The 13,031-nt window shown below is 45.9% G+C and overlaps 1 protein-coding gene across 2 annotated transcripts in view; it reads left to right on the top strand.

Moving 5' to 3' along the window:
• The window catches only part of LOC149372036 (cell adhesion molecule Dscam1-like), a 197,521-nt gene that overhangs the window by 135,493 nt on the left and 48,997 nt on the right, over window positions 1-13,031 (top strand). For both annotated transcript variants that reach the window (XM_089566395.1, XM_089566396.1), the window contains exons 5-7: window positions 3,259-3,396; window positions 8,712-8,829; window positions 9,256-9,434. In XM_089566395.1, coding sequence (XP_089422521.1) covers window positions 3,259-3,396; window positions 8,712-8,829; window positions 9,256-9,434 — 435 coding nt within the window. The remainder of the gene's footprint in view (window positions 1-3,258; window positions 3,397-8,711; window positions 8,830-9,255; window positions 9,435-13,031) is intronic.

Raw genomic sequence — 13,031 nt, forward strand, 5'->3', positions numbered from 1 at the left:
CACCGCTGGGAGCACCTGCCGTATGGCAGTGGTGCATCGCTTAACCGCTGCACCACTGCGCCAGGAGGGGTATGAGGACTCTCAGGGATCTATGAATGGAAAGTAGAGGATGGCATTCATTACGCTCTCGTGTTGTACCCTGAGGCAGAACTTAGCTGTTCCCTCCATTTTTTTTTTTTTTTTTCATATCTCGAATAAGCGAAAGACAAGAAAAATCACTGTATGACGTTTGAAAACGACCCACGTGAAAGCGGAGAGATAGGCGGGCGAACCGCGCTTTGGAGAGAATACAAAAGGAATCTCTCTCTCGTTCTCGCTCTTGTACAACGGGAGAATGGCAAAATTATAAATGCAGTTCATTTCTGTTAGCGCTACAATACTATAAGCACGTTTCTTTGCAGTTAGCGCTTAAGGTTTAACTAATAAAGCTGTGCCGTTTTTCATATTTTCGTGCGCATAGGTTTTTTTTTAACCACGTGGTACTTGAAATATGAATAATCATTTTAATCGTGCATAGGAGTAAAACCGAGAGCAATGAGGTCGCTTCTACCCGCGCGCTGTTTTCTCAGAGTGATTAACTGCTCTTGTGCCCTTAATATGTTCGTAAGAAGTGCATAGAAATCATTCAATAAATATAACGCCACTATAATTCTTTCCGTCTCATTCTATTCGATTCTTGCCACCCAGCTGCCTGACCGAGTGATACCAGTCACAGCGAGGGCATGTGGAGAGATTATGAACCACAAAAATACTCAAAATGAAACGGAAATCGATTGAAACCGTTATAGGACTTCCCGCCCTCTCCGTTCGTAACAAAGCACCATACTATCATACACGCATGCCGCAAGAGGGCTTACCATTCAAAAGGGATTGGTCCACACACCTGTTCGCGCTTAAAATGTGCCTGTTGCTCATGTGTGGTCAGCGACGTTTGCTAAAAAATAGCGCCTCGTATTGAAGTAGGCCCCTTTTGTTCAATATATTCGTCTTTTTAGAAATTTAGTATCTGTGTCTGGTGAGAACTTTACTACAGTGATCCTGCAAGTGTTCCGCTACAACGTGGAAACCTCGTGTTCCCAAGCTCTCTATCCATTGCTAGCGCTAGAGAACTCACTGAGAGGCACTCCCGACTCATCTGTTTCATTAGCGTGAAAACATCCTTGTAATAGCACTCTTAATGCATATTCTTGCAATACATCTCTGACATCCTCTGGATATACAGGCGAGTCACTCTCGCAATGGGCAATCGACGTGGTTCCGCGCAACGCGATCCTTCTTGGACTAGTTCTCGGAGCCGCTGAGGCGTGGCTTCAGTTTCGTGAAAACTGCCGGTAGATCCCGTTGCGTAAATTTTTAACGGTTCTGAAACAAACATTAAACGAGACATCGAGAAAAGGCTAACTTAGTCGTATGTGGGTGATCACCTAAAATCTAAATCCTGTGGGAAATTCAGGTCCGTTTTCTGTACGATTAGTCCTACCATGAAACGTAACTTCTACCATTGAAGCGCCATAGTCCGTTAGGCTTAGCGGCGCCAGCTAGCAAGTGCACCAAATTCTGATAACGTAGATGCACCCCTTCCCACTCATATCATGGCTCCACGCCGCCTCAAGACCAACACGGTATCTTAGGTGAGGACACTCATAAGACGAAGTTGTCCAGAGAGAGAGAAGAAAAGGTTAAACGCAGAGGGAAAATAGAAAGCGGGAAGGTTAGTCGAGCTGTGCACTACTCGTGGCTTTCTCATTAGAGTCGTCCCGGCGGATTTCGTGTCGCGTTCCAGCTATTATGGCCGCTGCGCCTTAAGAGTGGTCATGCGCTGGTAACTGCTTATATAGTCAATTTGCAATAGTGCCATTCTGCAAAATGTCACAGGTTATGAGACTATCTTGAAAAATCAATGGGATGAATTCAATGTCCACCCTAGTATAACAAATACACGACCCCACCCAGACCTGCAAAGGAAATGAATAAAAAGTGGAAAGGAGAAACTAGTTGCCATTTGAAACGCTCACTAAAACGGTATCGACGCCAGGAGGTGTTGCCACTGCTTGGCAAAAGAGAGAGCAGGAAAAGCTAGCCTTTGGGCCATACAGCATCACCTATCGGCAGAAAAACTAAACGTTTGTGCCGCATGCGCGCCTGCGAAACGTCATTTTTATTCCCTAATATTGCACAATCGCATTGTAGGCCGGTGTGACATAATGTTTTTTTTTTACTTTCGATTATACTTTATTCTTATTATATATTGCGCCGACTGTCAGTTCCCGGTAGGTTGGTAAAATTACAACTTGCCTACGGGCCTATTCTTTTATTTTACGATTGGATTAAGCCTGTTGTACGTAAGTGGTGCAGGCAGGGGCCTATTATTTTTATTTCCTTTTCGGTTGCCCCACCCTATTCAATGTCCCTATCTATTCAATGTCAGTTCCCGGTGATTTCGTGGGAGCGACATATCTCGAAAGAATAAAAAGGGTGTAAAAAGCGAAGTATAAATGTACTGGAATAAATAAGTTAAGCCTTTATGGCCCTGTTACGTTTGCTTGCAAGTGATACAGAGCCTCGTTTATGTAGACTTCAGGCTGGATACGGTGGGATAGTATGATATAGTCTAGACTTTGTAAACACGCCTATGTGAATATTTTATTCGCATTCTATTTGCTCTGCTCCACATTCTTTCGCCCTGTGACCCCCTCCCAGAACCGTCGCGGTGGCTCAATGGTCGTTCGGTTCGGCTACTGATCCCAAGGGCACGGGATTGATGCCAGATTTCTGTTCCGTTATTCCCACCGAAATCGAAAAAAAAGCCAGCCGATTCTGAAAGTGTGTGCCAGGATTACGCAGAGGCTTGTTCCTAAAGCAAGCTTTTTATTCCTACGCATTACGTAGTCGGCATATAAGGTATGACCCATTAAAAATCAAAGAACGACGCCGCAGGAGCCAAAAATCTTAAGGAACTCCCAGTAAGGAGCATATATCCACAAGTCCATTCTCCTCAAGAACTTTACACGTGCATATGAATAGAGCTTCATGCTCAGTCTTAGGGAAAACAGGAGCTTAGGTGGAAGCAATAGACCACTTGCACACCGCTGGCAGGCTTGTATGCCTTATTGTAATTATTCCCCTCATATACTGCGACCCCCTCCAAATTTCAATCGTTTTGTTCAGAGTTCTCAGAATTTTATGACGCCTTTTAGGATTTGAAGAAACTGCTATATGTTTCGTTCATTCAGGCTGTTGCATTCGGCCTCTTCGCAGAGCGGTACGTGATGACGTCATCGGGCGACCTGTACGTGCGGGCGCTGACGCAGGCTGCGCGGTTCCGCTGCCACACGGAGGACGTGCTCACCCGCCGCAACCGGACGAGCGCAAACTACGCCCACTACCACGCCACGGGTGAGCCGGAATTGATTGCTTGATTGTTTGATTGATTGATTGATTGATTGATTGATTGATTGATTGATTGATTGATTGATTGATTGATTGATTGATTGATTGATTGATTGATTGATTGATTGATTGATTGATTGATTGATTGATTGATTGATTGATTGATTGATTGATTGATTGATTGATTGATTGATTGATTGATTGATTGATTGAAATAGGTTTTCTCGAACAGGTCTGTTCCGCTGGTTAGTCAATTAATTTAGCAAGAGTACTTGACTACTTGACTAACGATCTTAACGGACGATTTGTCCATGAACTGCACTAGTTAACTAGCCTGTTCAGCTCCATATTTCCATGTCCTCCAATATCAAATACGTGAAAAATGATTAATGAATGCTGATAACTTAGCCCTCTCACAGAGTGGTAGCACTGGCAACTGAATTCAATTCTTAGGTCACATGCGCACATACAGGGTCTGTTCTGAAAGTAGTAGGACTGTTTTTTTCCTGGGCGAACTGGCGAACGAGAGGTGGTCTGCGCGTGCAGGATCGTTGAAGGGGGATATTGGGAATGCTGGGGAAAATCGGCAGTCGGCTCTCGGCCGTTGAAGAGAGGAGGTCGCTTGTACTGTGAACCCCCGTCGAAACGTCTCGTCACGCAGAATCATCGAGCGTTTACTGGATCAGCGATACGCGATCAAATTTTGAGTAAATCTTGGTAAAACGGGCAAAGAGACACACAACATGATTAAGGAGGCCTACGGTGACGCTTCCATGGATAGATCAGGTGTTTTTTGAGTGGCACAAGCTGTTCCGAGAAGGTAAGGAAAGAGTGGAGGAAGACGACCGCTCCAGACGCCCATCGACCAGCAAGACCAACGAAAATGTGTAGCGAGTGAAACATTTACTTAACAGTGACCGTAGAATGAGTATCATGGTGTGAAACATGGCAAATGCAAATAAACTTTCGTAAATCTGCATACATGTCATTCTGTAATCGCACAATACCATCTTCTTACACCTACTCATTCAAAGATAACTTTCTGAATCAAGTGTCCGAGTACAAATATTTAGGTGTTCTTTTGGTTTGGTTTGGTTTATGGGGTTTAACGTCCCAAAGCGACTGAGGCTATGAGAGACGCCGTAGTGAAGGGCTCCGGAAATTTCGACCACCTGGGGTTCTTTAACGTGCACTGACATCGCACAGTACACGGGCCTCTAGAATTTCTCCTCCAAAGAAATTCCAGCCGCCGCGGCCGGGATCGAACCCGCGTCTTTCGGGTCAGCAGCCGAGCACCATAACCGCTGAGCCACCGCGGCGGCCTTTAGGTGTTCTTTTTTCTTCTAACTTGTCCTGGTCAAAGCATATTAACACAATATCCAATAATGCAATGAGGAGGCTCGGTTATCTAAAACGTACACTTAGTGTTGCCCCGCAAGAAACTAAACTGGTAACATACAAAGCTTTAATTCGTCCACTTTTGGAGTATGGCTCAATAATCTGGAATCCTCATAAACAGTCCGATATCAGTAAGCTGGAATCCGTCCAAAGGAAAGCAGTACGGTTTATTTGCCGACGGTATGACAGAAATTTTTCACCTTCATCCACTCTACCAGCCATAGGCCTTTCCCTCCTTTGTACCCGCCGCGACAATGAGTGTTTAAAATATTTTCATGGTATTGTTAATTCATCCCGCTTTGCTTCACTGTCTGAGTATTTGCATTTTTCAGCATCTTCATCTACAAGGAGCTACCACCCATTGAATGTAACACCCATTCACGCGCGCCACCCATTCATGTTCAAATTTAGTTTTTTTCCTCGTGTTGTCGAACGATGGAATTCTTTACCCGGTGATATACGCTCCCTGGAACCAAACCTATTTTTCAATGTTGTTGCAAATCTGTGATTAGCCTGTTGCATTTCTGTTCTGTATTTTAATGGTGTTCAGTTCTGAATATGTTGTCGCTCTCAGCCTTTTTTTTTCTTCCTCCCACTCCTGCAATAGCCCCATCGGGGCTGCAGTATATGTAAATAAATAAAATAAATAAATAAAATGATTGCTGATGACTTGAGCATTCCTCAAACCCAAGCTTTTGAGATCGTGCCAGAAAACTTATCCATGAGGAAAGCGTGCGCGAAGTTAGTGCCGGGAGTGTTGTCAGAGGAGGAAAAGGCCAACCGGTAGGATCTTCTTCATCATGTGAATGAGGACCCCAATTTTTTGCCCCGCACAAGGCGGCAACGCTGCCTCAGCCCCCCTACAGTCTCGACTTGGCCCCGCCAGACTTTTTTCTATTCCCGAGAATATAATCGACGGATCGGTAGAGGTGGTTCAACAGGCCGTGACGAGGGAGTTAAACAGCATTCCGGTCCAGGCGTTCCTGGAGGCGTACGAAAACTGTGAAATTCATTGGCAGCAGCGTGTAGGTGCGGAAGGGTGCTGCCTTGAAAAATTGTAATCGTTTGTACTATTCTCTTGGATAAATTTTGTTTAAAAAAATGAGTCCTACTACTTTCAGAACAGACCATGTATCAAAAACCACAAAATCAGTGCGCAGGGAAGTCAGCTGATGTGTCCCAAAATTTTAATCAGCAAAAGTTTCAGCTTCAGCATACTTAACGCTCTGCTACTTAAAGTTCAGGACCATTTTTGCTAGGTGCACGATCATGTCAATGGTATCGCCGAACCAAATTACAAAAAGCTTATGCTCAGATAATTAATTGTTCCAACCAGTTTTCACCTTGTTCCAGTGTAAAACATCTTCCACGAAGAGTAATTTATGCGTTCCAGTTAACTCAGACAGCTCGATTTTGTTTGCCCCTTTAAAGCGAAACGCATATGCACTGACAAGGGCAGGGTGGTTTTTGCCGTTCGACATTCCCTTTACCGTATGCTGTTCGCGCTTTCTTAATCACTGATTATGTTCGCAGGCACAGCATCTCGTTTTTTATTTACCTGAGTTTGTCAGTTTCCTTTCACTACGCATGAATAAATGCATGCACGATACCCGCATATAATTGGTGCAGAACATTCATGAAAGCAGGCCCTCAAAGAAATTTGCTTAAAATACATTTTTGCGCTCATGTTGCGCCACGAATTGCTATTTGATTTCTTCCTTAATAACAAAGGTATCTAGTTCGCAGCCTTACTACTAGATTAACGAAAATCTTTACAACGCTTTTCTTCTTTCCTATTTGTTGTCCTTGCTGTGTCAAAACTGAAAGCGGATCATCAGTCCTGCTTTTAATTAGCGACGCACAATTTTATCGCAGGGCTGGATCTGACTTTTCGCGCCTTGGTGCGATCTTTGCGCTTCTAATATTTTTTTTAGCATCTCGGAACGGGCAAGAAAGACAGGTTAATTAACCTGCTTTTTTGACAATATTTGTTACTACTAAACATATTTGTAGTGTTGTACATCGCTTGGAGCCCGTAATTGATTGTGCCATCAATACATCTAAATACTGGCAAAGTGAGGTTGACATCGTCGAGTGAGGAAGTCAGGGCTGTAAAAAAAAGAAAGCAGCAAGTTTTCATTCAAAATAGTGGCAGCTGAAAATAGCGGCAAGGTGTCAAAAACAGCCTACGAATTCGCCCTAAGGGCCCGCCTTCCTCCATCCGCCTCTACCATGCCACAGAATTCGTCATCATCATCATCATCATCATTATTAACCAGGTTACAACCACTGCAGGGCAAAAGCCTCTCCCATGTCTCTCCAGGAACTGTTCAGCCTTCAACGTCTCACTGACAGAACACGAAATCTTTACAAAAACTTTCTCTAATTAATGTTCTCGAAAATATTACCCATTCCACTCACGCTTACTTCCTCTTATCACACTTGCACGTGCATTAACCACAATTTCTGAGATTCAGGGTCATTAATGCGCATTCTCTGCACGACAAATACTGCGTTGTTTGTATGACCATTCTTTTTTCTTCAGCTTATCCCCCTTTTCTAGTGGGGCAGCAGTTTCCGGCGAGTGTCCTCCATATATTCCTGCCCTGGGCTCTCTCTATTGACAGCTTCTTCACGCGAAGATCTCTTTCCACATCCTCTTTGGTCGACTCCGTGTCGTCTTTCCTTCGGTATCGATCTCTAACACACTTCTTCCGAGATACTCTTCAACACACCGGACAAACCCAACTGAGCTTTGACTCCTGTAGTTTCGCTCCTATGCTTTCCACCTTAACGGTGTCCCTTATATGATCATTCCGTACTTTGTCCATCCCGGTGACTTCACACATCACTCTAAGTATTCTCATCCTGGTAAGTTCCGTTATCCTGACACTCTGTTTCTTCAGGGCTGCTCCAGCATGAATAATCGTCAATGCCACACCATCTGGTCAATTTGTTCACGTGGACGGAGGGGCGTCCTCTTCAGGAGTAATACTTATGACATGTCTCCCCAGTTTTTCCATCTAGCATATATTCTGCGGCCAACCTATTTCCCATACCCCCGAATTTATAAGCACTTTCTTACTGTGGGCGCAAAGCAACTGAAGATAATTACTTCTCTGATTTCTTACGTCTTGATCAGTTGCTTTCCGACCATCACTCACCGAAAGTAATGATACGCATAAAAAATTTACCAAATTACCACCATGGATGCTATCAATTTCAGGGCAGCAGGTCGCTCTACGGGCCCCGATGGTCAGTAACTTTATTGTGAGTTGGTGTTAAGGCTCAGATCGAGCTTATATTCGCAGCATCTTTGATGGTCGGCTGGTGTTTTTGCTTTTTTTTTTATAGAGAGAAGGGGGTTGCCTGCTTTGGCCTATCGAATGTGCACATAATATGATATTCAGGCAGTGTTTGTGCAAACATTTATTACAAGCGAAATCGTAGCCCTGTTCATCCCACCCAAAGCTGCAATAACAATTTGCTTACCTCTAAAGAACTTTCTTTTTGTATTCCTTGGCTATATAGCGACGCCTGGCATTTAGCCTTTTGTAGCACTTCATGCACATAATGCACGAAGTGCTTTATGCACTTCGTGCATAATAATGCAGAAAGCATAATGCAGAAAGCATGCGCGTAGACTGAAGTCCATTTTTTATCAGGCAGTTTACTTCTTGTTTTGCCGTTTAATACATTTTCTGTTTCAAAAACGTGAGTACGATGTTAATGGCCTTGTAGTCGCAAGCTTGTCGCGGCAGGGTCAATGCCGCCGACAACTTTAAGTGCGTATTAATATATGCGGAAATCACCAGGGCAATCAAATGCAACTAAGGCTTTTAATAAATATAGTCCAACTAAACCTTCTTGCATTTATTTCGGTTAGCGTTAACATCAAACCGTGTTCCGCGCTGTGTGCGCAGAGCCGACGGGAAGCCAGACGCCATCGATCGCTTTCCACACGGGTCAAGTGACTGCCGACCAGGGTCGCCCGACTGACCTCGTCTGCCTGGCCCAAGGCTGGCCTCCACCCAAGTTCAAGTGAGCATCGCAGAGACCCTGCCGACATTCTTTAAGTGCGCGATCTCCATACCCGAAAAGACTTGATTCCATTTGCCTCTTACTTGTTTGCACGTTTCAATCGTTCCCGCTTGGATGGTGGAAATTCAAAGCAAGTTGCGCACTTGCTAACTTACGAAGTTTAACGGACATTGTGGGAGGTTGCTGTGCGGCAGATATTTTTGTCTTGTGTTTCCCTGTCACTTTGTTGCTATCTCTTTCTTTTCTCTACATGTCTCTTGTTTTATGAGTACAGATCCCCTCCCGCTGTGGTTATGTGCTTACGAGACAGCCAAAGAACCTTCCGTGAGCGGATAACTTCCCATTGTGCATTGGTAACCACGCGTGATGCGGTGCTTAGCTTCCTTGCTTCACAACGTTTCCCCGTCGGCACCCTGGTGGACGCAGATGGTACCGGAGGCAAGGACAGCGCCTCCTGCCCCTCCCGCCAGCAGCGGCACCTACGGCACTGGACGGAGTCCTGCACTGGAGCGGAGGCGTCCAGCCCGAGGACGAAGGGCAGTACGTGTGCGTGGCATCCAACAGCCTCGGGGAGGCCAGGGCCACGCTCACGCTAGCGGTCCAAGGTGTGTGCACCGGCTTCTACTACGCGTAGGCTGAGCTTATGCCAGGTGTTTCGGGGAAGCCCGACACTAGTTTTAAAAATATTGTCACGTAGTGCTGACTGCAGTCCGGCGAGCAGGAAAACAGCGAGAATGGCTTCCCAACGAAACTATGTATTTCGGCTGACTTGCGCCCGCAAAGAACTGCACGACTCGGCGGCGGCGCAGTAACAGGCGTGCTCGGTGGTCGTCTAATACAATGCCAGCCGCTCTCGGCCATCCTGAATTTAAAGCTGATAGCGAATTTCCAAGATAAAGCGTGCAAAGTTACTAGAACATTCTGGAATTACGGAAAATCGGCTTCACCTGGATTCGATCAATCGAGATAAATCTGGTCCCGTCTTGCACCACAAGCAAAGCGATTAAGCGGCGTGCCGGCAGCTTTGAAGAATCAGCAAACAATACAAAGATTCGCGGCATTATGTTTATAAGATAAAAAAAAAAGATTTTTGATGGTGATGGTGATGGCAGTTATAATCTTTTTAACGGGTGGACCGTGAAGTCTATCGTACGGCGAAGGCAAAAAATGATGAAAACATCATATAAAGAAAGCAAACATACGTTCGCATTAAACGACTTTACCACTCGACACTATCATTATGGCCAACACCGCCGCACTGCGCCAACGTACCAGCAGTGTCGTCAGCGGCGCTTTTCCGTCGCTATCGCCTCCTGTTGTAGTTCGGGCTGAGGCCAAGTGCATCCGAGAGTGAGTCGGTAGTGACCCGCAGTAAAATCCCACTGCATCTCAATGCAACATCTCAACATCTTGCAGCATTTCGTCCGCTTCATTGCACAGGGGACAAGTTAACTCGAGGTTAGCCGTGAAACGTACTTCCGCCAGTAGACCACCACCCTTGGAATTGTCCAATTAAAGTAGTCCACTTTCGTAATGGACTGATTGGGCTCGACGTACACATCCAGTGTCGGATTTTTTTTCTGGCCGCCTCTGCCCCCTCCGCTGTCTCCGCCTACCACACTTGATAGCGGACTTTTCTACTAGAGATTAAATGTCTCTAGTAGAAATAGAAATCTTCTAGTAATAGAAGACACTAAATGTATTTTCGACTAATGTACCAGCACTAAGCATAACGCAACAAAAGCTTGCTACGAAACTGTTCGGGATGAGTGATGTGGAAGTATTCGGGTTAAACGAGAGAAACGTCGAAAAACCATCAGCGAACACAACAGAATCGACTACCCACGCGACGGGGCGCATCTCCCATCTTCCCTCGGCGGTGCGTTCAGGGACGCGGCGCACCTGGCGCGCAATACCTGAAGCGCCCTCGGTGGTCGGAGAAAAGTGGGACTGCTCGGGCGGTGCTCACGATGTTCGCTATCGATTCCCGGAACGAGGAAATCAGGTGGCACGCAAATCGCTTCCGCGGCCGCGCTTTGATGCCCATCAGTGCTGCGAAGAAACGCAACCCATCGTGGTCAGTCATTCTTTGTCGTGTCCGTTAAAGCGGAATTACGGGCTGCGACGAGCCATCCTGTTGCCCTTACACTCTGAACACAAATACGCCTATATGGGAGTAAAAGGGTAGCAAGCTGTCCTCTAGAGTATTCCCTTCAATAAAATGGAGTGCGCAAGATGGCAGATTTTTCCTTTTTGCTCCTTTGTGTTTAGAGTGCAACGACCGCATATCACCTCTGCCAGTTCTTGACCGAGACTACGATCTCAGAGCCCGCCAAGGGCCTGGATAGAGCTGAGTAACACCTCAGAAGGCTGCAAAGGGGTCATTTCTAAGCCTTGCGATTTTAAAACACATAGACCCGACTTTTTCGGGGTACTGCAAGTTTTGTGAGACGTGGGCAGACGCATAACTTATGGTGTGAGCCTGCCAGAAGAATCCGGAATTAAAGAGAATAAATCATCCAGCGAGAGAGCGCGGGGAGGTGACCCTGTTCGACTGCTTGGATATGGAGTCCCAGAGGGCTCTGGTCCAAAGAGCGCGGGAAGCGCCTACCGCCCGTGGTGTCCCGGAATAAGGATTCCCACCCAGATAAGAGAGCGGTGAAACCCACCACTATCCCCTAAAACCCACCCCAGTGCATCAAATAACGTTGTTATCGCCACCACCACCACCCTAGTCCTTTAATAACGCCCTGAGTGTTAGAATTCCTCTCTTATATGTAAATCCTGCATCTTACCGCGGCTTAGGTCATGGGTACTCATTTTAGTGATCCCGCGTTCTCTACCAACACGGAGATACTAGAGAGATTTGGTATAGCGCGACTGTCATTCCGCTACCGCAGCCCGCTTACACGGGGACTGAGCTACGCCAGCTCAGTGGCAGGTGAGCGCCTGTAGCGGACATCTGCGCATGCGCAGATAGCTCCTCGTTTAAGAGGATGGCGGCAGCTGAATGCCGATCGGGCTATACCAAATCTCTCTATCAGCGCTCGCTGCAAAGCGCACCACGGGCAGAATGCAGTCAGCTTCGAGGTGAAATCCAGTGCGTTGACCTATGAAGCTATGTGTTGCAAAACAAGCAACTAGGATTTCGTGTAAAAAAAAAATGCTCGAAATACTACCGTCGCCTTAATTCCAGTGACCAAGATTTGCGTAAAACATCTTACCGAATACAGATGGCATGGTGATACATCCAAATTTTCTTTTTTTCCAGCATTTGATCCGAGAGTGGTATTTGTTGCCTTGTGAAATTGTAAACCAGACGTCAATTGATACATTTGTGTCAGATTTGACACGACACTATGAAAATTCCTAACATTATCACTGTGTCCGGTTAACCATGCTGCTGCATTTTTTTTTTGTGCTGTTTAAATTTTATGTGAACTCAATCCTGCCACGGCCTCAAGGAGAGGCTATGAGTGTGTACCCAATAAATAAATAAATATATTAGAGACTGAAAGTGAACTGCGAAGTGTAAAACAAAAGACATATTCTAAAATCATGCAAGAATGTCGCCTAAGGCACACTCACTGCCAACATGTTTGTAACAGATGGGAAGCTTTGAGAGGAGCGCTTTTGTGAGAATGTAGCATACAAATGTAGACAGTAGAGCGATGCTTGAAAAGCTTGGGAAGATTCTGGAAGACTAGTGTACCTTCCAAAATTTCAATTTTAATGCAAAAAGCGAGTACAAAGAACACTTACCAAGGTCTGGCGCAACTAGACATCAGAGCGACTAACGATCACACCTGACGCACGGGTGTCTGGAAAGGTTAACTACCTCCCACGTGGGCGAACTAGTGCTAGATAAGAGGAAAGAACTAACAAACAGCGCAAGAGGACAAGCTTTATCAGTAGCCGGAGTCGATTCTCAGGCGAGGTTGCTATCTCGCGTTCTCTGACCCCTATTTCGTTAGCGCTGTCCTCTCAGAGCCTTAACAAACAAGCGCAACACAAACGCCATCTCCTTGGTAAGCCAGCCTTTTGTGCTCAACACAATGCGTTTGGCGCCTGGGCCAATTATCACCTCACTGGCGCCAGCGCGGAGGTCATGTTGCACACCTCTCCCCTTTGTCCGCTCTGCAAAGCTGACGCAAAGCCTATCAATGAGGCTGTCCTATCCAAGAAGCGAAGCACAGCAAGAC

The sequence above is a fragment of the Amblyomma mixtum genome, chromosome 1 (genome assembly GCF_055824585.1).
Source record: "Amblyomma mixtum isolate Tamu chromosome 1, ASM5582458v1, whole genome shotgun sequence".
Taxonomy (NCBI): domain Eukaryota; kingdom Metazoa; phylum Arthropoda; class Arachnida; order Ixodida; family Ixodidae; genus Amblyomma; species Amblyomma mixtum.